Below are 25,170 nucleotides of genomic sequence, written 5' to 3' on the forward strand. Positions count from 1 at the left end.
AATAAATCTTCATCTAGAAGTTAGTGTCTTTGGAATTTTCAACCCAAAAGGTCTGTGAAGACATTTATTCAGTATATCCAAGAGATCAACAGATGATTCCATAAATACCCCTTAATTAGTTTAATATGGGTTAAAAGCTGGTAAACAGTTGTCAGGTCCAAGATCAGCCACAATCTTATTGATGATTGCAGGAACAGAAAGGCCTGTTCCTACTCTTTCTTGATGACATATCAGGGTCAGACAACATCTATGGAAGAAGAAATAGTTAACATTTCAAGTTTAGCGTTTAATTTTAGAGATACATTGTGAAAACAAGCCCATCGTTCCACACCAACCATCGATCACCCGTACACATGTTCTATGTTATCCCATTTTCGCATCCTACACATCAACAAACCTGCATGTCTTTAAGACGTGTGAAGAAACCAGAGAACCCGGAGAAAACCCACACGGTCACAGGGAGAACATGCAAACTCCACACAGACAGCACTCGAGGTCGGGATTGAACCCAAGTCTCCAGCACTGTGAGGCAGCAGCTCTGCCAGCTGAGTCATTCTATAACCCTTCATCAGAAGATGGGAAAGATCCTTTCAGACTTGCAGCATCTACATTTAAAAAAACAAAAATTGAATGTGAATACCGGTCCTGTTCTCTCTCTCTTTGAATTTTGAAGAGTAGAGTAAACAGATTTAAAAAATGGCGATTATCCAGTGGAATGGGAATGTTTTTTTAACTGGGGATTGATTACTATGTCGTAACCCCATTGATCTGGACTGACTCGAGGGACGGGGAGACGAAGAAAGTACTTCAAAATAGAACATCTATCTACAATAATCCTCTCAGAGAAGGTAACATGTGCTGAAGGAGGGATCAGAATAAAGGACTGCAGTCCTGAGCAGACACATTGGAGGCTAATGGAGTTTAAAGGGGCATAATGGACGTCTGAGCACTGGGTCTAAAATGGCAACCTGTCATTCAGGGAGAGTGCAGGCGGTGCAGTAGCCACAGCCTCTTCCCAGCGCCGACCGCCAACGTGTTGCGGCGCAGTTGGGGCGTGAAGAAGGGGAGGAGGAGGCGCGAATCGAGGGAGCGCTTTTACTTACCCGCCCCCGCCACCATCACCTCTCTCCCTGTGTGTATTACGTCACCCGTCCTTGCCGGCGAATTACGTCACCGCCTGCCGACGGCGTCCTCACGTCAGCGCGTCCTGTGCAGTACGTCAGCGCTGCGGGGGAGTTGCGGCTCTCGCGCTGTTGCTGTGGGGTTGTCCGGCCATCGATTGCCGCCCTCCCGCTCAACTCGGCCTCCAGCGGCCATTCACTTGCCCACCCTTTCAACTCCAGACCTTTCCGCAGCTCGAAAGCCGCCGCCGCCTCCTCATCGCCTCCACCTCCTACTCTTTCCTTCCGACGGATAGCAACCCCCGCCGCGGTTCTTCGCTCGGCCCAAGCCCGAGGCCCAGCGCCTGGCCTCGAACCCGCGGACCTCCTTCCTTCCTTCTTTCCTTCCTTACCTCCCGCCCGCTCGGCGCCGACTCTTCCCTCCCTCCCGCCCGCCCGCCCGCCCCATCCCCATCGGGCCCCCAGCGCGCGCCCAGCGGTTGTTGCCCCGTGGGTTTGAATCGTGCCGAGAGGAGGGGGGAAGCGAGTGCGCGCTCCCGCGCCGTGGCCGCCATGAGTGTGGACGCGTACGGGCCGAGCTCGCAGACGCTGACCTTCCTGGACACCGAGGAGGCCGAGCTGCTCGGCGCAGACACGCAGGGCTCCGAGTTCGAGTTCACCGACTTTACTCTGCCGTCTCAGACCCAGACTCAAGGCCAGAGCCAAGGCCCCGGCGACGGGCAGGTGAGCGCGACGGGGTTGGGGAGAGGAGGGGGAGGAGGGAGGGGGGGTGTGGTGGTTGTGAGGAGGAGTGCAGGGATGGGATGGGGGGGGGGGGGGGTGAGGAAGGGGGAGGTAAAAAGGGGTTCACACGCAATCCCCAGGCGGTGTAACTTAACTCCAGGCCCTGGCCGCGGCCGACCCGGCGTTTCCTGACTCGCCTGGGCCTCGGAGCCCGAAAGAGAAGCACATGGCGGCAGGAAGCGCCGCCTGAACTGGAGGAAGAACAGAGGGCAGAGGATGAGTGTGTTTACATAGGTGGGTGTATTCCATCTCGTCTCTCCCTACTCCGCCCCAACCCCGCACAAACTTTTTATGACCCCCCCCCCCCCCCAGCCAGACACACATGCCTCCAGTGTTTCAGCCCCACACACTCCGGGCCGCCTTCTCTTATTTATTTGCCATCCGCCTTTCCAATTTTCTTTATTTCTCCCCATCCTCACGTTCCATGCCTCCTTCCCTGTGTGATCTTTCCCGACTCACAACCTGTCCTTTACTCGTTCCCCTTGCCCCCTCCGACTGTCGGTCATTTGCGATGGCTGCAAATAGGCATCTCTGGCCCTGGAGGATTATTTTTGGGAGGAATTGGATGTGCCATTCATTGTCTGGTATAATGAGTGTTACATGGGCTGGAGAAATGTGTGCGAATAAGTTGCTTGCCATTTCCTAAATCATGCAGGTCATGTTTTAGGTGAGCTGGGGCTAATTCAAGGAATTGTGTACTATAGGATGAATGACCACCTTTCCTCTAAAACTATCATCTGTGGTGGTTGTACAAGGAAAGTTACTAAATATTGGTTCAAGTTTAAAAGTGACAGTTAGTTGCATCAGCTGTAGGAATAAGAGAACAATTAAAATTCCATACAAAGATTCTGGATAATTACCCGATCACTGCTCATGGTGGTCTTTGGCATTTAAGCAATGAGTGGAATGAACACACAGGTAGGACATTTAACTGAATATTTATTTTAGCGGTCACAAAATGAGTGTGGTGCTTGTGAGCGGCTCATGTAGTCTGATTCAGGCCCTCATGGCCATTATTACAGAGCTTGTGCCTTTTTCGACTATTTAATGTGAGTTATTTAACGGGAGTGGGAGGACATACATTTTTGTCCTAATCTCAATGATGTAACAGGGGAGAGAGTACTGAATAGAAAATGAGCAGATTAGATGGAGCGATGGAGAGTTTACATTAAAAAGAATGGCATTTCAGTTAAGCTTTTTGGAATATGTGTTGCCCAATATGGAAGGTTTATTATTTGGATTCTGATCATTTATCGTGTTCTTGGATACCCCAAATATTAAGATATTGAAGAGTCCAGACAAGGTAAAGATCAGCATACTGCTACATCATCACAGGAACAGTAGTAGACACACATGAACACACCATAACTCCTTGCCAGTTATCCACAATCATTGCAGACATGATAAGTTGTAAAAAAGCCTGGTGATTGTGCTGCTAAATTACTCTTGTAGTCAAGAGTAATTAAGCAAACACAAATGCCATACAACTGACTTAGTTTACTCTTCAGTATTCCAGTATTCCGCTATAATTGTTCAGGAAATTGTCTAGTCTGGCTTGTGTATGCTCATAGAGATGTTTTGTACATTTGACTCTGTGCGACAGGTGAACATTCACTGCACGGTGATGTTAAGGACCTTGAGTTCACAATACAAGATGGTTTTGGTATATGTACCCAGTTTTAATGTACTCTATTTGATATTTGGTATAGCACAACTTCCATTGTCCTACCCAGCTAAGCTTCTACCTTTCACTTATGATGCTATGAATTTGTATCAAAATTCACCTGGGTTCACATCATTGAGTGATTGCAGCTAACAGCCAGCCCATGGGCGAGTTAGATTTATACAGGTTCTCAGAAGTAAACTGTGTAATCTCATTATTCTCATGGAGGGTTCATGTTATGTTGAAAAATCTCAGTTTTGAAAGGAGAGTTGAATTAAAGCAATGGACATGCATTGAAAAATAGCAGTTTATTCCAGGACAGTTCCATGCTGTCCAGTAGAGACATAGGAATCTGAACAAGAACTTGTGCATAGCTAACAATGGTTTAATATTGTACGCAAGGAATAACAGTACAATGTAGTGACCACAATCCACTGGAACCGTCCAAGGTGAGTTGCTTCAATGCACTTTCCTGAAGTTCTTTAACTGCCCATCTTGAAATGAATACTCTGCCAATTATGGTATGTACTCACTGATCTTCGATGTAACAACTTTCTTCTGCATCATGTCACTGTAACTATGGGTAAATGTATCTTTTATATGCAATCTTTGATGAATGATCCTAGCATATTTGTGTAACATGAATTCAACGATTTCTTGATTTAAAGTTGCTAAAATGTCTCGATTGAGACAGTGCGAAAAATGTGATATGCACTATCATTTGGCTTCTGGCTGATCCCGTTATACTTCAATTCCTTTATGTACAAGGTGTAAATGATTAGCTGATTTTAAAACGCTATTGGTAACTCCTTGAGCTGCACAATTTGAAGTCTATTAATTTTTGTTTTGTGTGTTTGTTGCCCTTGTTCCTTTTGAAGGCCTACCCCAAAAATAGAGATCTTGCTGTAGGCCTCTTATGGTGCTGTTACAATGTATTGAAATGGCACGCAAACTTTTTGTGGTTTGCAATACAATTAATATGATTTTGTAAGAAAATCTATGGTTAATAGATATGGTTTTATTGATAAAAATGAAGATACAAGAGTCTGCAGATGCTGGAATGTTGAGCACAAAAACAGAAGGGTCATGACCTGAAATGTCATGTGTCAATTCCCCTCCACAGATACTTCCTAACCCACTGAGTTTCTCCAATTTACGGTCTTTATTTGTTTCTCCAGAAATTTGTTTTTAGCTCAGGGTTATTATAAATGTTAGCTTGTGGAAAATAATGCATATATTTTTTTTTTTAAATGGATCAACCTGAGCATTGGATACATTTTAAAATTTGGGAAAGAGTGGTCAAGTGAAATATGTGAGCAAGGTGGTGGCACAGTGGTGTAGTTACTGAATTTGCAATCCTGAGGCATGGACGAAAACTGAAGAGTCAGATTTCACATCTGGAAGTTTGAATCTTACTGTTATGGGTATGTAGATTCAGAATAAACATACAAATCAGCCTGGTAATGGCTACTGTATTGTTATAGGAGCCCATCTGGTTCATTAATGCTCCAAATGAGAGGAAATTTATGATCTTTATTTGTGTGTCCAATATGTGACTCTAGACCCCAGAAGCGAATGTCAGATTTGGGGAGTTGAAATCAAACAAGTTTTTGTGCTTTATAGTGGATTAGACGAGGTCTTAAGAAAGCAGGAAGCAAAAAAAGACACATGAAACAGCCTTGGACAAGAGAATTAAAGACAATTCAAAACCTTCTGTCGTATAAAATAGAATTAAGAAAATAGCTGGGGAAAGAGTTGGTCTCCGAGACCAAGCAGGAGTCTGGCAATGTGTAGGATATCCTGAATGAACACATCAGTATTCAGGAGAAGGGTGGGAATATTGATGGTAGCCTGGAAGATATGTTTAGAGATATTGATCCCTTCGGCTTGATGAGATCTATTCCATTGTTGTGGGAAAGGAAATCACTTGGTCTCTGGTGGAGATTTATACATCATTGTTAACTCTCCTCTAGAAGACTGGAGAGTGGTTAATGTTTCCATATTCAAAAAGGGTGGTAGGGAAATAGACCAGTGAGCATTACATCAGGGAAACAATTGGTAAACAAATCTTCGGGTGGGATTTGTGATCTCTTGGAAAGGCAGTCACTGATTGGAGGTAGTCAGCATGGTTTTGCGCAGGGGCAAGCCTGCCTGGAGATTACCAATATTAAAAAAAAGTGTTTTGATGAGGTCCCATGTTTATGCAAGTCTAGAAATCAAAGGTTTTTTTGGGGGGGAAATGGATGCAAAATTGATTTGGTTATAGGAGGCGGAGGAAAGTGGTTGAGATTTGTTTTTCTGACTGGAAGTCTGTAATAAATGATGTGCAGCAGGGCATCAATGATAGTTCCTTTATCATATAAGAACTGACATGGCACTTAGTCCAATTAGGGGAAGTATTGGGGTTAAAATAGAAGATATTTTTACAATTAAATGATTTTTGGAAGTGTGTGCAGAGCCACAGAATATGAAAACATACATTTCCAACAAGAAAAATCAGTGTGCGGACAGTTCTCAGTGATTGGAACCCTTGCGTAACCCGGAGACTTGGATGAGAATGTCTCTGGTTGGATAAGCAAGCCAGCTAACGACATGAAGATTGGTGTAGTGTAGATAGCGAGGATGGTTGCCTAAGGATACAAAGGGATGTAGATCAGCTGGAAAGTTAGGCGGAGCGGTGAGTCACCAATGGCAACAGGTTAAATTTGATCTAGGCACGTATGAGGTAATGCTTTTTGTGTCATCTAATATCGGCAGGACGTGTATAGTAAATGGCAGGGATCTTAGAAGCATTGATGTATAGAGGGACCATGGGACGCAGGTTCATAGCTTCCTAAAAATGGTGACCCAGTTGGATAAGGTAGTGCAGAAGGAATTTGGGTTGTTTTCCTTCACAGGCATGACTGTTGAGTATAAAAATTGGGCCATCATGTTGTAGCTGTACAGGACATTGGTTAGGTAGGCCATACCTGGAATATTTTGTGCAGTTCTGGTCACCACACTACAGAAAATAATGCTGGAAAGAGTGCAAAAGATGTTGCCTGTAGTTCAGTCTGTAGAAGGGTTTTGGCCCGAAACGTTGCCTATTACCTTCGCGCCATAGATGCTGCTGCACCCGCTGAGTTTCTCCAGCACCTTCGATTTTCCAGCATCTGCAGTTCCTTCTTAAACAGTTAAATGAATACTTTGGTTCTGTCATCATTCATTCACAAACAATCTCCCAGAAGTACTAGTGGACTGAGGATCTGGTGGAAGGGAGGAACTGAAGGGAATCCACATTAGTCAGGAAATGGTGTTAGGTAAACTGTTGGGACTGAAGGCAGATAAATCCCCAGGAAATTCTGGATGCATTGATGATTATTTTCCAATGTTCTCTCGACTCTGGCTACCCTCCAGTCCACAGGAACTGATCCAATGTAACCCCACTTTTTAAGAAAGGAGGGGGAGAGAAAAAGAGGAATTATAGACCAGTTAACCGTACGTCGGTAGTGGGGACGATGCTTGAGTCGATTGTTAAAGATGTTATAGCAGCGCATTTGGAAAGCAGTGATGGGATCGGTCAAAGTCAGCATGAATTTATGAAGGGGCAATCATGCTTGACTAATCTTCTGGAATATTTTGAGGACGTAACACATAGAATGGATAAGGGAGAGCCAGTGGATGTGGTGTATCTGGACTTTCAAAAAGTCTTTGACAAGGTTCTACACAAGAGATTAGTGTGCAAAATTAGAGCACGTGGCATTGGGGGTAGAGTATTGACATGGATAGAGAACTGGTTGGCAGACAGGAAACAAAGAGTAAACGGTCCTTTTCAGAATGGCAGGCAGTGACTAATGCGGTGCCACAAGGCTCAGTGCTGGGACACCAGTTATTTACAATATATATTAGTGATATAGATCAGACAATAGACAATAGGTGCAGGAATAGGCCATTTGGCTCTTCGAGCCAGCACCGCCATTCAATGTGATCATGGCTGATCATCCCCAATCAGTACCCCGTTCCTGCCTTCTCCCATCAATAGCAAGAATGCCCTTCCTCAAATTAGGGGACCAAAATTGCACATAATACGGTGTGGTCTCACTAGGGCTCTGTACAACTGCAGAAGGACCTCTTTGCTCCGATATTTGATTCCTCCTGTTATAAAGGCCAACATGCCATTCACTTTCTTCACTGCCTGCTGTACCTGCATGCTTACTTTCATAGACTGATGTACAAGGACCCCCCCAGATCCCGTTGTACCAAATTTGGGGATGACACAAAGCTGTGCGGCAGTGTGGGCTGCAATGACGATGCTATGTGGCTGCCGGGTGACTTGGATAGGTTGGGTGAGTGGACGGATGCATGGCAGGCGCAGTGTAATATGGATAAATGTGAGGTGGTAAGAACAGGAAGGCAGATTATTATCTGAATGGTGTCAGATTAGGAAAAGGGGAGGTGCAACGAGACCTGGGTGTACTTGTACATCAGTCACTGACAGTAAGCATGCAGGTACAGCAGGCAGTGTAGAAAGCATGTTGGCCTTCATTGCGAGAGAAATTGAGTTTAGAAACCCTAAATTGAGGAAGGACATTCTTGCTATTGAGGGAGTGCAGCGTAGGTTTACATGGTTAATTCCCGGGATGGCGGGACTGTCATATGCTGAGAGAATGGAGCAGCTGGGCTTCTGGAGTTTAGAAGGATGAGAGGTGATCTCATTGAAACATATAAGATTGTTAAGGGCTTGGATACGCTAGAGGCAGGAAACATGTTCCCGATGTTGGGGGAGTCCAGAACCAGGGTCACGGTTTAAGAATAAGGGGTAGGCCATTTAGGACTGAGATGAGGAGGGGAAAAAAAAATTGGTGCCCAAAGAGTTGTGAATCAGTGGAATTCTCTGCCACAGAAGACAGTGGAGGCCAATTGACTGGAAGTTTTCAAGAGAGAGAGAGAGAGAGAGAGCGAGAGTAAGATTTAGCTCTTAGGGCTAACGGAATTAAGGGATATGGGGGGAAAGCAGGAACGGGGTACTGATTTTAGATTAGCAGCTATGATCATATTGAATGACGATGCTGGCTCGAATGGCCTACTCCTGCACCTATTTTTCTATGTTTCTATCTGTGCTTTATTGCATCTATATTTGGTGATTTCATCTTCTGACTGGCCTCCCTCTCTATCTTCTGAATTTGTATTCATCCAGAATCCTAACTCTGAAGCTTTCAGCCTTTCACTACCCCTAGTTTTCTGACCTTTATGGTTATGATTTCTTCCAGTAATTGAATGAGAATTTTCACTTAATTTCATCGCTCAGTCATTTAGTCATGCCCTTGGATAGATATCAATACACTTATCTCTGGGATACCTTCCCAAAATGTTCTGACTCTTTATCTCCAAATCACTCATTGAATTGTCAGTTTTCACCAGGTTCTACATTACCTGCTGCATGTTGGTATCAGTTATTTATCTGATAATGCTCCTTTGATATGCCTTGATGTTTTTGATTGGAGGTGCATTGAAATTATTGTAATATCTGAAAACATTAAAAGTAGCTATTGTACTGTTCCCTCTGTTTTGTAAATTGACATGTATAATATGGACAGATACAGTGAAATGGAAGCATTTTACATTGTGATTTAATTAATTTCATTGGGAAAATTTATATTGCTGTTGTGCATGTCTATCCTTGGTCAGAAAGCACCCTTAATTAGCTTTAATAATAGTTGCCGTCTCATCTCATGCCTTTTATAGTTTTGTTTCCCTTAGCATTGAAGTTTGTGAATCATTTGGTAATATTGCTCCATGAGTTTGTTTCCAGGTCAATTTCCCCAGAGTTGGAAGATAGAATTGAATGTTATTCTTCAGCTGTACATCTAGGTTCTCCTTGTGAAGTGTCCATGCTTTCAATGCGAACTTCAAGGAGAACTTAGGCGTTTACTTCCGGTTGATGAGTAGGTCAAGATAAGTTTGGTTTGTTTTATTTTGAACAATTTTCATGTGACTACTTGAATGAATCCAAATGACATCCCTAGCTGCTTTCTGAAGCTGTTCCAGGTTTTATTTAATTTTCTGGATTACTTTCTTATTTAGCCTTGCATATAGAGAATAGTAAAGTACAGCACAAGAGCAGGCTCAATGACCCACGTTGCCTGTGCCGAATATGATGCCAAGTAAACTAGTTTCATCTGCCTGAACATGATCCATATCCTTCTATTCCCTGCATATCCAGGTGCCCACCTCATAAACTCTTCAACACCATTATCATACCTGCCTCTTCCACCACTCCTGGCAGTGCAACTTCTAGACTCCTACCACCCTCTGTGCAATTAAAAAAAAAACCTTGCCCTGTGCATTAAATTTTGCCCTTATCATAGAACAGTGATCTCTAGTCTTGGATGTTTCCAACCTGGGAAAAGGGTCTAGCTGTCTATCCTATATATGCCTCTCATAATGTTATATATGACTCTTGGATTCTGTTATTTAATTTGTAGGATTACTAGAAATGATAACATTTTCATTTGAGATATCAGCTACTGGTATGCCATTCATTACTCATAACTCATTTATATACAGTTAAATAGTGCAAAGTAAGATATGTTAATGGCTGCACAGATGATTCTTTGTTGCTAATCTGCTATGACATTGGACTCTGATTTAAAGCCAGTTCGTTGTTGTCTTGTGAAGTCCTGTTAAAAGCCAGTGAATAATGAGATCACGGTGTTCACTTGGAATTAAGTTCTCATTTTAAAGTCGGGTATTCCTTGCTTAATTTTTGTTGTGTTTATAAATTGTAATATTGTAATACTCAGAATGGGAATTTCATAGTCTGCCAGTAGTGGCATTGTAACAGCCGTATCACTGACCAGTGGGTGCAATTACATTTTTTTCTCAGGCAACTTTCATGACAAATGTCAATTTTTAAGAGAATGTTCTGAACTATGCAGAGACATGATTCTTAATCAAAAAGATTAGACATGCTAATGTATCTCTGCTTTATGAATACTGACATTCAGCAATGGACTGGAATTGGTCTGCAAAGGTTACCAATATTCCCCGCATATTAATGTTTGCTAATTGATATCGCAAGTAACTTTATTGGTATTGATTTAATACACACCATAATTGATACGACTGAAACCCAAGTGATCAGAATGAATGCCCATGCGTTATTTACTTTTGAGCATTGCTACACAAAATACTCTGGATTCTAAACAGATGTTCAGCCTCTGGTCTGTATTACAATCAGTTGTATTTTATGTACTCATTTAGTTTCAAATTGGCACCAAATAGAAACTACTTGGCGCATTCAGTAGTGAAATGCTATGTGTTTGTATAGTGTAGGTTTTTTGTATATACATTTATTGAACATGGCAATCTGCAATAGTGTTCATGCATGTCATATTATGGAGGATCAGCGGTGATGTTGGAACTGGAGGGTTGAAAAATGCAGACAGCGCTTGGTAATGATATTCTGGAGTTTGGTTTACTTTTGTCAAAAGGCAATATAAATGTAAAAAATAGAATGTCTGCCATTGGTACATATTGGTGGTTTTTGTTTGTCAGTCGGGCAGCATCTGTTGGTGCAATAGACAAGTGACGATTGGACAGTGACACTCCTTTAGGCCGAAGAGGAATTCTGACCTAAAGTGTTGCCTGTCCATTCCCTCAACAGATGCTGCTTCATCCAGCACTTTATTTTGCTCAAGATTCCAACATCTGCAGTTCCTTGTTTCCCTGTGTTACCAGTTGATTCAACGTGTTAGCCAACTTTCTGTCCCATGCCAGAATGCCCTTGCTTTGAACTCTGATGATCTGTGATTGTATATTTATGGCATTAGGTAAACCTTTGCATTCATCTTACTAAAATGACGTTCAGTGTGATGAATCTGTGTAGTTTTAATCCTTGCGTTACTCACATCAACAGCTTTGAGGTATTGATTTTTTTTTTTAAATTCACTATATTTACTCATCTTGGTACTCTGGCTGTACTTCCCAAGCTCTCAATCTCTACCATTGGAAGGGCAAGGGCAGTAGGCACATGGGAATGCCACCATCTGCAGTGTTTTTTTCCAAGTTGGGTCACGTCATGCAACTGGGAACAATTGTGCCAAAGGTCTGCAACAGTTTCAAGGTGGCTAATTGCCATCCTTTCAAGGGCAATTAAAGATGAGAAATAAAAGCTGGCCTTGTCAGTTATATCCACATTGTACAAAATGGATAAATAAAATGCAGAGCCTTCAATTATTCAGTCATTTGACTTTAGGAATGTAAATACTACTTGTGCTGTTTCTATTCATGATTACTACAGCACAGTTCTTGCTGGTATGCATTCCAGCTTCATCAGCCTGCTTTAGTTCCAAATTTAATACTATGTCTGGGAAATAAACTTGTTATTTGAGCCACAATTTGTGGATTTTCATGCCCTTTGAAGAAAGTTAATCTTATTACCCAAATTAATTTGCAGAAATTTGGAAAGAATCTCGGTCGATGCATTGATTTTTCCATCCAGATTGATGAGTTCATGGAACTGCACAGAATAAACCAGTTTTACAAATCACATATTATTTTGATTCTCTGAAAGGCAGACCCATTCCTTTAGCCTTATCATTAAAAGATTTTTCAAATCTTCATTTTGTTTATTGGCTGTTGAGCAGTTTTGAGCCAACACATTTGTAAAAATCAGGCACGCAGTCAACTATACGCCTGAAACGAGGTGACTCTTGCATACTGCCTTAGTGTAATCTACTATATATCACTAGGAGTGTGCCTGTATATATTAAGATTGTTACCGAAAAAGAATTTAATTGTGCCCAGGTATGTGTAACATTAAAGTACGATTGAACTGTGAGTTTAGTTTAGTTTAGAGTGGTGTTCATATCATGTCCTTATTATAGGAATTGTTTTATGCTGCCTCAGACCGAGGGGCAAAAGTCTTGACAACTTTTCACATTAAGAAGTTTTAACTATTTGATCTATGGGGGCTACATTGTGCTCAGTGAAAGTCTCTCTTCATCTTGACAGACTGAATTGCTCAATAGTAGTTTTTTAAGAAGTAGTTGTAGTTAAGAAGTAGTTGTAGATGGAAATCTGCGGTTACTTTTCAGACACTGCAAGAAATCTGGTGCCAGATTTTAGTTTCAAACAATTGTGATGTTTGGTCAGAGGGTGTGTACTACATCACGTACTATATTTTCATGCGTTGTATTCAGACTACAACGTGGCTTTATTTTTATGTATATTTTGTTTGTAGACGAAGACTTTTTTTTCCACTATTAAGCATGTTATCACCATAACATATTTTGTGAACATATAATCCACTCAATCTTTATGCATTGGACAACTTTGGACAAACAGATGGAAGGAAGCTGATCAAAATCCTCACCACAGATAGTGACACATGCAGCAGGTGTGTGCTTTGTGGGTACTGCGGAATAAAGCCACGTTTTATGTTTCCAATCTAGGAAAATTAAAACCCATTACATTTATTTGAACTGAATTTTACTCTTCTGAAAATCCTATAAAGAGATTAGTGGTTGGAGATTTTTTTTTTCTTCTCGTATTTTTACAAATGAACCTGAATATTTCTCTTTGCTTTGGCCAAGTTCCAATGACGTCAAAGTACCAGTGGGTCAGAAGGAACTGAAATTCTAGCTATTGAATCACAGCTGCAGCAGCAACAGTGCCCTCCATAATGTTTGGGACAAAAACCCATCATTTATTTATTTGCCCCTGTACTCCACAATTTGAGATTTGTAATAGAAAAAAAATCCCATGTGGTTAAAGTGCACATTGTCAGATTTTAATAAAAGCCATTTTTATACATTTGGTTTCACCATGTAGAAGTTACAGCTGTGTTTATTCATAGTCCCCTCGTTTCAGGGCTCCATAATGTTTGGGACACATGGCTTTACAGGTGTTTGTAATTGCTCAGGTGTGTTTAATGGCCTCCTTAATGCAGGTACAAGAGAGCTCTCAGCACCTAGTCTTTCCATCACCTTTGGAAACTTTTATTGCTGTTTATCAACATGGGGACCAAAGTTGTGCCAATGAAAGTCAAAGAAGCTGAGAAACACGAATAAAACTGTTAGAGACATCAGCCAAACCTTAGGCTTACCGATATCAATTGTTTGGAACATCATTAAGAAGAAAGAGAGCACTGGTGAGCTTACTAATCGCAAAGGGACTGGCAGTCTAAGGAAGACCTCCACAGCTGATGACAGAAGAATTCTCTCTATAATAAAGAAAAATCCCCAAACACCTGTCCGACAGAACAGAAACACTCTTCAGGAGTCAGGTGTGGATTTGTCAATGACCATTGTCTGCAGAAGGCTTCATGAACAGAAATACATAGGCTACACTGCAAGATACAAACCACTGGTTAGCTGCAAAAATAGGATGGCCAGGTTACAGTTTGCCAAGAAGTACTTAAAAGAGCAACCACATTTCTGAAGAAAGGTCTTGCGACGAAGATTATCTTATATCAGAGGGATGGCAAGAGCAAAGTATGGAGGAGAGAAGGAACTGCCCAAGATCCAAAGCATACCATCTCCTTTGTGAAACACGGTGGTGGGGGTGTTATGGCCTGGGCATGTATAGCTGCTGAAGATATGGGCTCGCATATCTTCATTGATGATACAACTGCTGATGGTAGTAGCATGATGAATTCTGAAGTGTATAGACATATTCTATCTACTCAAGTTCAAACAAATGCCTCAAAACTCATTGGCCAGCAGTTCATTCTACAGCAGGGGCCTCCAAACCTTTCAGCATGAGAGCCACATTATATATGTGGCACATTTTTGCGGGCCGTAGGGGAAAAATAAAGAAATGTCACACACGCACTCATACTGACACTGACACACACTGACATGCACACACTGCGACATACACACACATAAACGCACACGTGTACTCCCACATACCGAAACACACACAGACACATAGACCTGCACACTGACAGACACAGACTTGCACATACAGGCTCGCTCACACTCTATCTCTATCTCTCTCTCCCTCTCTCACACACACACACACACACACACACACATGCACCGTGATCACCCCTCGGGCATATTAACGAAGACCCACGCATGCATAATGCTCCCCATCTGACACACAAACAGATCCGCAGATCTCCGCAGGGCTGGCGAGGGGGATGGGGGGGGGGGGGGGGGAGAGAGAATGAAAGGGGAGCGGGAGGGAGAGAGAGGGGGTGGGGAGAGAGTGAAGAGAGAGAGGGTGGCAGGGGTCAGCACGCGTTGGGTGGCAGGGTCACCTGAAATGGTGGGACTATGTATAAACTGCTGTAATTTCTACATGGTGAAAATACAAAAATGTATAAAAATGGCCTTTATTAAAATCTGACAATGTGCACTTTAACCACATGTGATTTTTTTCCTATAACAAATCTCAAATTGTGGAGTACAGAGGCAAATAAATAAATGACGGGTCTTTGTCCCAAACATTATGGAGGGCACTGTACATTCTGTTATCTAAACTCCATTTTCTGCTCGAGTTCTTTACAACATTAGAGACTACTTTTACATCTATAAATGTCCCTTCTTGTAACTGCTGAAAGATGTTACCTGAATGAACAGTGCCTATATGATCTAGCAGCTTTGTGTTTTATATTGACTACATTTGACCCCTTGGAGCTATTACACAAGTCTCGTTTTACATGGTCTAGCAATATGTCAAAGCTGTTACGCAGCAGAGGTCTGAAGTGTAAAATGTAGTTCTCATTACTCATATTGTATTACAGGTTTTAACATTTGGCTGCAGGCTTATTTTTTTAGATCTATAATAAGCCTTGTGTGTCTTAAATAACAAGTTGACTGGGTGATTGCTGTCTTCTGCTTATGGGTTTGACTACATGTTCCTGCCGAGCAACATTGGGCAAAGTGCATCAATGCTGGCAAGAGTCCTCCCTTTGTGCAGTACTGATAATGTGGGGACTGTGGGACTTTGAGGCACACTACAGGTATTTGCTTTTGGTATTTACCATGCCCAGTGTTGAATCGTCTGCTATTGTGTGACAATCTGGAAAAGAATACTAGAGTCCTTGATGGAAGCCAAGGAGTGACAATGAAACTGTTATAGAAGACCACTGTAGTTTATTATTGAAGAATGGTAAAAAGACTAATTCTGTAATCTTTTACTTACAACACAGAAACCATTCAACCCAAGCTGGCTCCCAGCAGAGCATCTATTAGTCCCGTTCCCTCTTTATTAACCTATGTCTCTGCAAATTATTCTTATTCATATGCTTATTAAATGGTTTCTGATTTACATTTTTCTGCAATCTACTTGTTTTAAAGGGTGGTTAGTTAATTTATCATTTTATCTTTGGGATGGAGGTGGAACCAAAGCATTCATGGAAATCCATAGTCATGTGGAGGGTAAGCAGACACTGCACAGGAAGCACTCAAGGTGGTTTTGATTTTTGAGCGAGATTATTACCCTAGAACAATTACTTTGTTCCTGTGATCTATATGGATACACTTGTTCACTATCAGTAATCTGTCAGATGGAAGCAACTGTGGAGAAGTACCAGCTGTTGGAACACTAGGGTGGATCTAACACCTTAATTTAATTTGGGCCTTGGCTTTTCATATTTGCTCAATAAGAGGATGTGTACCGATAATTGGAGGTGAAACAGGATGTGCAAGATGTCTTTGGTGCTTGTGCCTCGGAGTCAAATGCTACCACTTAGTATATAGATGAGTTTAGTTTATTGGCATGTGTGTCGAGGTACAGTGGAAAGCTTTTGTTGCGTGCTAACCAGTCAGTGGAAAGGCAATATATGATTACAATCGGGCCAGCCATAGTGTACAGATACAAACTAAATGGAATAACATTTAGTGCAAGATAAAGCAAGTAAAGTCCGCTCAAAGATAGTCCGAGGGTCTCCAATAAAATAGATAGTAGTGCTTGATAGCCTCAACTCAGTCGCAGTTTCTCTCCCTTTTTACCTCATTCTGCTTGGGTAACTTATAATCCAATGGTATGAACAATTAATTCTCCAAATTCAAGAAAACGCCCGCACACTTTTCCCACGCGGTCAAGGTGGCGTAGCAGTAGAGTTGCTGCCTTACAGCGAATGCAGCGCCGGAGACCCGGGTTCGATTCCGACTACGGGTGCTGTTTGTATGGAGTTTATACATTCTCCCCGTGACCTGATTGCGTTTTCTCTGAGATCTTTGGTTTCCTCCAACGCTCCAAAGACGTACAGGTTTGTAGGTTAATTGGCTTGGTAAATGTAAAAATTGTCCCTAGTGGCTGTTGGACGGTGTTAATGTACGGGGATCGCTGGTCAGCGCGGACCCGGTGAGCTGAAGGGCCTGTTTCTGTGTTGTATTTCTAAACTAAACTACCCAAGCTCCAATTTACGCATGTTTCTCCCACCACACTAATCACCCTGCTCCTTTCCTCTTCTTCCCTTATCTGACGCCCATTTCACACTTAGTCTTCGTCAGTTATTCCACCCATCGGCCAATCATCCCCTCAGCTGTCTCCACCTATCACTTGCCAGGGTTTTGGCCACCCCACCCCTCTTTTCCTGCTTTCTTTCCCACTCTGACAGACTGAACAAAAGTCCTGACCTGAACTTTCGTCAGGTCATTTCCTCCACAGATGCTGCCAAACCCACAGAGTTCCTCCAGTGGTTTGGAGATTCAAGGATCTGCGGCTGCTGCTGGTTTACAATAAAAAGGCAAAGTGCTGGAGTAACTGGAGTCGGGCAGCATCTCTGGAGACCATGGATATGTGATATTTTGGGTTGAGAGCCTTCTTCAGATTGTTAGGGGTAGGGATAGGTCCCGTGAACGGAGGGCTCAAGGCCCCCGATCGCGAGAGAGCATAGAAGGAAAGAGATTTGAACCTTTATTTCACCTTCCATCACAGTGAGGAATGTGGAGGAGTCACTGTGGTGGATGTTTATGTTAACATGTATTTTGTGTGTTCCGTTGCTTTTTATTGTATGACTGACTTGGTAAATGAAATTCCTCATATGTTGCAAAACATACTTGGCTAATAAAATATTATTGTGATTGTGAGAGTAAGCTGGAAGAAGTGGCAGCAGGACAAAGTTGGACATGTGTTAGGTGAATACAGGTGAAGTGGATGCGTTTGATTGACAGGCGTTTGGACAACGGTCAGAGATAAAAGGCAAGTGAGATAAGGATAGAAAATGTATGAATTGTGAATCCAGAGGAAGGAATGTAGTTCCTTCCAGCATCTGCAGTTTCTTGTCTCTGAAACTCAATCCCCAGGTTCTGCCACTACGCCATTTCTATTGTTGACCCAGCATAAAATCTGAAGTGCGACTCTCCAGGAGTGCTGCATTGGTGGAGTTAACATTCTTCACATATTGTGAAATACTTATCCGACCACCTACATCACTAAAGTAGATTATCTGGTGGGCATCTCTGTTTCTGAGACAGGCTCTGTTGCAAATAAAGTTGGGATTTGTACCAAAAAGCCAAGTAAGACATAGGCAGTCTGCTTTTCAGTGCTACTAAGTACTAAGAATATTTTAAGCGTAGTGCACTTAGTTGGTTATTATATTCATGAACCATCTAAGAATCGGGTATTTCTCTTATTCTAAATCTATTCTGCAAACAGCTGAGCATGACCATACAGTAAATGGTCACGCAATACACCAATCTCTAGTCAATCTCTTGGAGTTCCTGTGTTACCAATTATTCTGGTACACAGCTCTATTGTGCGTTTTGTTCTGTTTTCAACTATCTTGTCTTCATTCTTTCTAATAGTCCTTACATAAAAATCATGTTTTAGTTTGTCTATTTGCATTTTAGTCTTAACCTTCAGATCTGAGGATATAAAGATGTTCTATTAGTTGAGGCGGTGGTCAGAGAATAAACTACATAAACTTGAAAGCAACATCCATCTGAGAACTGACTATGCAGTTTGTTGAGATTAATACATACCAATTAGCTGTTGAATTTGGTGTATGGGTAGATACTAAGCTGGAGTGTCTACTATCTCAATGTTATACTTGATTAGACTCTTTTCTATCAAGTTAAAAAATTCTACAAATAGATAGGTATTATAACAACGGGAATGGAGTGTTCAGGATTGTGTTTCTCGTAATCAGCAGTGTGGTTTTCATTCCCATTCCACACAAATACAGTGGGAAGGATGGATAGCTGGTGATCCTAATGGTGTGAAAGGAAAGGACCGGGGGGATCTATCTCTGTTCTGTCTTGGGAAAGGGGTCTGAGGATACCAAATAAGGAAATGAATGTCATTTTCTGCATGGAGAAGAAGGGAAGTGTTGTTTCCGGAAGAAGGACATTTAATCTGTTTTAGAGCTGAAATCTTCATCTTGAGAAAAGATTGAGAAAGGGATAGTGTCCTTACAGGATAGAGGGTGGGAAGTGGTGTAATTGAGGTTGCTGTGAGAGATATAATAGATAACGGTGAATAGTTCATCTCCGAAGATGGAGATGGGACAAACTGGAAAAGGAAGAGATGTGTCAGATATGGTAGGTAGCAAAGGTGATAAAATTGAGTTCCACATGAGTACCAATGCAGCGTTCTCTGCGACCATTGGAGGTACAACACTTGTCCCTACATCTTGTCCTTGGTTGATGTCGAGGGAGCTAAATAACCCTTCCAGGTAAGGTAGATTCATGTGTAGTACACCTGGGTTTTTTCTCCCTTGCTTCATCTTTCCTACCAGCTCCTGCCTCAAACCTCTCTACACTGATTTATCTTTCCTGAACACACTAAATCCTGATGAAGCGTCCAGACCTGAAGCACCTATTATCTCTTGCCTCCACAGATGCAGCATGACGCACTGAGTTGCTTTAGCAGTTTAGTTTTCTTTTGCCCCAGGTCCTAACATCTGCAGTCTCTTGTGCCCTCCATACAATAGAATAAAACAATTGAGACTGGTAAGGCAGTGGATCACAGCACCACCACTAAATAATTGGGTTGAATAGCCTTTAGCATGATGTAGATTTAATAAGCGAGTATTCTGAAAAACGCAAGGAATCATGGGAGTTGTCAAAGGTCACTCGCGATAAACATTCTGAACAACGTGCTGCTGCATGTATACAGACCTGCCTTTCATCCGTAGTCAGGATCGAACCCGGGTCTCCGGCGCTGCAAGCGCTGTTGAATTGCTACTGGACCGTCCCCGTCACATCCTGTGTGTCCCGTCCGGGGGCGGCTGGAGACACTGGCCCGGAGCAGTGGCGGCCCAGGCTTACAGCCAGTGCAGAGATGAAGCGCTAACTCCACTGCTCCAGGTCGGTGTCCCATCAGTCCAGGATTGTCGGTTAACCCGGCGGGACAGGCAGAGTTGAACTGGAGTTAGCGCTTCTTCTCCGCACTGGCTGGAAGTCCGGGCCGGTGTCCCGTCAGTCCATGGTCACCCCGGACAGGGATGGGACATTAGGGAGGGGACGAGGATAGTCCAGTAGCAATTCAATAGCGCTTGCAGCGCAGGAGACCCGGGTTCGATCCTGACTACGGAAGAAACGCAGGTCTGTATTCATGCAGCTGCACAGCTGCCGAGAATGTTTATCGCGAGTGACCTATGACCTGGGCATGCGCAATCGGAATACCGAACTCACTTATTACCTGGAGAACATCCTTTTGACCACAGTTCCAGTGTGTCACATCTGCTTAAATGTATTGTGAAATGTAGAAACCGTATTGCTACCGTTTCCGGTTTGATACTTTGTGCTTCAAGATTTCATGTTGCCAAATTAGCTTATCTATTCTGCCAAACTGTCCATTTCAAAACCCTGGACATGCTGCTCATCAGAGATTAAATATCCTTCTGATTCAAAGGTCTAGATAATTTAGCATAAATTAAGATTGATGTAATTAATATTTTGACCGGGCCGTCATTTGAGCCATCGTATCACATGCCCAATGCCCAGTATTTGCTGAGACCATGCTCATTGGTGTAGCATGAAGTTCAACACTGGTCATATTCTTTTTGCTCTTTCAGCTGTGAAGTGTTTTAAGAAAATATGCAAAGATTAATGAAACTACATACATGGCTGCTTCTTGTATCTGGCCAGGTTTGTGCAGCCATCTCTTCCTCAGCTTAATGTAATATAAAGTGGGCTGCAGATGCTGGTTTATACCAAAGACAGATACAAAATACTGGAGTAACTCAACAGGTCAGGCAGCATCTCTGGAGAAAATGGATAGGTAAAGCTTCAGGTTGATATGTCACCTAGCCATCGTCTCCAATATGCTGCCTGACCTGCAGAGTTACTCAAGCACGTTGAGTCTATCTTCTTCAACTTATCTTGGTTTATATTACTCTTTTGAATGTCAGAGTTGAAGCCACATTTGTGCGCATTTAAGGAGTATTGCATTCATGTTAATTGAGTATCATCTACCTGTTCAAGTTATTTAAGATATTGTGGTGTTATATTAAGGAAGGCAACAAACTATCCTGACTAATATTATGTAAACTGAAGCAAACAATAAGTTAACAATCTGCTCAAAGATGACTGAACCCACTGATTTCCAGCCTATTAGATTAGATTAGAATTAGATTCCTTTATTGTCATTCAGACCTTTCGGTCTGAACGAAATTATGTTGCCTGCAGTCTATTGACCGCAATAGACCATCTTTTGTATGTTTCTTGGTTTGCAAATCTGACTCCTGGATTCAAAGAGTATCATGTGGGATTGATTGATACAGATAGCATTTGAAATTCAGGTTAATTAATGTACTCATTTATTTTGCATATATTTTATTGTGGGGCTTCATGTTAAGGTTTTGGTTTATTGATTTTATATGTAACGTGATAGTGAAAAGCTTTGCTTGCTATCTGATCATATCAAATAATACTATACATAAATGCAATTAAGCATTTATGTGTAGGGAGGAACTTCAGATGCTGGTATTTGCCGAAGGTAGACACAAAATGCTGGAGTAATCAGTGGGACAGACAGCATCTCTGGAGAAAAGGAAGGGGTGACGTTTCTGGTTGAGATCCTTCTTCAGAATAATAGGTAGAGCAATGTTTATGTTAACACTGATTATAACACTCTTAGTCCTCAAGGCTGAACACTAACAGTTATGTCATCACAGTACATTAAAAACACATCAATTTGGACTGTGTATTTTGCTAAGATCTTGGCAATAAAACTCTCTTATTGCCCGGCTCGGTGTGAAGTGAGTCAGTTTGGTGATGTGTAGAAGAGAGACTGGTGCAAGCTCAGTGCTGAGACGTGGAGCTCAGTGATGTGGCATTGTGAATGCAGAGCATTGCAGGAGCCTGCCAGCGCCTGTTCTGTGTGTTAGTAGACTGCCCTTCTACAGTCTCTCCTGTCACCTGTTGAATGTGATGGAAGGTGCTCTTCCCCTCTCTTTAATTGCTACTCTTATCTTCCCAACCTGAAGGTTTCTTTGGTAACAAGTTCAAGGGGTAGTCACTGGCCAGGTCTCCTACGCATGTTGCCTAGGGATGAGGAGATAACTTGAACGGTTTCATAATTGTTAGCATGTCAGCAAAGGACTCAACTGGCTTCCTGGCGAGCTGTCAGTAATGCATCTCTGTATAAATAAAGCTATACTTCAGCAGTGTTTCCATGACCATTTCAATCCTGGGAAGGCATCCTAAGTGCTAATGGAGATGCCCTTAAATTATCTATGCTGTTGACTTCAAACACATAGAAAAGTGAGTTCTGCTCTCCATACCAGCTTTGAAAGGTGTGGCAGAATGTTTGAACGACTAGTTGTACTTTGTACAACTTGGATATCTATTCAATTAGCAACAGGTTGATGCCAAGTACACCAGAGTTGGCTATGGTGGGAAATCTCTTAACACCTTTGTGTATCATGATAGAAATTTAAGTAATTGTTTTAATTGGAGACTGAGACCATTTAAAATTATTACTGTTTAGAATTTTCAAGTATATAGATACTGATAGCACAAACTCTTGTAAATAAACAGACTTGGTTCATTAGTTCAAATCTAGAAGAATAAATGAAAAGCTATCAGAATTTTGTGAAAGTTCTGAGGCATTTGTAATGGTCGGCATAGCAACCATGTGGTCTGATTGAGAAGGGAGTTCAGTTACTGCAGAGAGCCGCTTGTGATCAGGCCATCACATCATATTTAATGGTGTGTTGTTTATTTATGTGGAGTATATCTTGATCTTAATGCCCCGGAAGGTATGTTTCTGATTCACCTGGCCTTATTACTGTTATATTATTTAAACATAATTTGAAATAAATTATATTCTAACGTGAACAGCAGGGACCTAGATCAGAAGCCCTAAATGGAAAAAGTAATAATTATAAATTCAGCAATTTGGAGGATCATTGTTATTTTCTCACTTGGACTTTGCCCAAGTGATTTTTTAACATTTGGCCTTTTGTCGGTACTATAAAGGGTTCCAGGATAATAAAGGTAGCCAGTTAAAGGTAACTTTCTGGTGCCTTTCCCCACAGTGGAAATTTTTGATTCTGCTGTGGGGGGGACGTTTGTGTTGAACTCTATAATGTGTTGTGTCCATTTTCTTTATTTTTTTGACCTTTTTCTATGGTTTGTATGGAAACTTATTATCTATTTTATGTAAAGTACTTTGGTGTCAATGCGAGTTGACTTAAAACGTGCTATATAAATAAAACTTACTTACTTACTAGTTAAAATATGTGCAGTTTAGAGATACAGTGTGGAAACGGACCCTTTGGCCCACCAAGTCTGTGCTGATCAGTGATCCCTGTACACTAGTTCTAACCTACACACTTGTAGGGACAATTTTACAGAAGCCATTAATCTACAACCCTGCACATCTTTGGAATGTGTGAGGAAATGGGAGCACCCAGAGAAAATTCACAGGGAGAACGTACAAACTTTATATTACAGTTAGGGGCTACAGTTCATGGGTCTCACAATTCTCCGTCCTGTTCTGATAATTGTAAATAAAACCCCTTTGACCTGTGGATTGTATATTGACACGGATTATTTATCTTTACTCAGGTGAATGGACCAGATGGTGTTCTCCAGAATGGAGCAGTTGATGATGCCGTTGCCAAAGCAAGTCAGTTGTTGCCAGAACTGAACTTTGAGGAGGATGAAGAGGATACATACTACACCAAGGATCTTCCACTACATGCGTGCAGGTACCATACTCTGATTTTTGTTTAATCCTCTAAATTATTGTTAGAATTATGCAGTAAAACAGAATTAATCCACTAAGTAGCCTCTTCCTCTGTTTTATAACTCGGTGAAATATAGTTTGTCAAGCAGGTGGCAAAATTGTTCTTAAATCCTTTTGCAGTTTTGAAGGAAAACAGGCATTCTTTTTTCTAACTTTAATTTCTCTGAAAACTTTGAGTCAACTTCAAGGAGGGCAGTTATCTGCAAGTAGGTGCTGGGAATTTATTAAGTGGTCACTTACTATTAATCCAGCTTTCCAAACCATGTTGTCCTGGTGCATCTCACAGATTACACATCCACAATTTTTAGTAATAGTAACTGGAATCTGACTGGAAATGCAGAGTAATTCCTCGTTTCCCCTGGTGCATGTAACCAAACAGCGTGAATCAGGAATCTCATTAGAAATTGTGATCTTGATTGAGATGTGTTCATTTTGAGTGTGTAGCTTATTGAACAGTCCACCTAGCAATAGTACCATGTCATTTTTTTTTTTTTTTAATTAAAAGACATATCTCCTAGTCAAACACCAAGATGATTGCTTCAGTCATTCAAGTATATTTTAGTATTTTGGACAATGGCTCCAGGTTGATGCGCTTTTGAATTTTGCATGATTCGTATAAAATGAACATAGGAAATGAATGCAATTAGTTTTTTTTTTTACAAATGAACTTTTGAACTGTAGTTATTTATTGTTGCAGGTCTTGTTAAAGTTTTGCAAAGCAAATTTAGAAACCTGCTCCATAGTTCTTCCCCAACAATCCCTGATTCTGGTTTTTATATAATCTAGTTTCAGGTTTGAACTTGGCAAAAGGTTACTAACCTAATTTGTCAAGTTGTTCCTGAACTTCATGCATCAGTTGCCTGCTGCAGTGTTCCGAAAGAAACATCATGGTACGCAGTGTACCTTTGTTTAAAGCTACATGAGGTCAAAGTAACCAATTGTAATCCAATTCCCTCCAGGGTGTAGGCGGGTATGTGGCTCTTCCCCCTGTGGGGTATAAAGTGGTCCAAGGATTATTTTAAAATTTTAGCGGATGGCCTACAGTTGCAATAGGTGAATTCTATGATGTTCTAAGTTTGTCTGAATAAAAACTCTAGCTGCACATGGGGAGCTTCAGTACATATTTGGAATATTATTTATATGTTTTCAATTTATATATGGATTGTGGTATTGAAAAATAATTGCCATCTTTCATTATACTGGACAAGAAAGCTTCTCTCTGAACTAATTCATGACCAGAAGTCAATCCTGTAATATAGAAATAAAGAACTGTCGATACAGGTTTATACCAAAGATGGACACAATGTACTGGAGTAACTTAGTGGGTCAGACATCATCTCTAGAGATGGTGATAGGTGATGTTTCGGGTCAGAACCTGTCTGAAGAAAGGTCCCGGCCCAAAACATCACCCATCCTTATTCGCCAGAGATGCTGCCTGATCCACTGAATTTCTCCAGCACCATGGGT

The 25,170-nt window shown here is 41.7% G+C and overlaps 1 protein-coding gene across 3 annotated transcripts in view; it reads left to right on the plus strand.

Moving 5' to 3' along the window:
* The first annotated feature begins 1,210 nt into the window (after positions 1–1,210).
* Positions 1,211–25,170, plus strand: part of upf1 (UPF1 RNA helicase and ATPase) — a 51,230-nt gene continuing 27,270 nt past the window's right edge. Inside the window, exons 1-2 of one of the 3 annotated variants that reach the window (XM_033047004.1) lie at positions 1,211–1,844; positions 23,523–23,665. In XM_033047004.1, coding sequence (XP_032902895.1) covers positions 1,674–1,844; positions 23,523–23,665 — 314 coding nt within the window. In that variant the 5' untranslated portion in view covers positions 1,211–1,673. The remainder of the gene's footprint in view (positions 1,845–23,522; positions 23,666–25,170) is intronic. The other 2 variants (XM_033047003.1, XM_033047006.1) reach the window with 2 other exon arrangements.

The sequence above is a fragment of the Amblyraja radiata genome, chromosome 29, assembly GCF_010909765.2.
Source record: "Amblyraja radiata isolate CabotCenter1 chromosome 29, sAmbRad1.1.pri, whole genome shotgun sequence".
NCBI classification, from domain to species: domain Eukaryota; kingdom Metazoa; phylum Chordata; class Chondrichthyes; order Rajiformes; family Rajidae; genus Amblyraja; species Amblyraja radiata.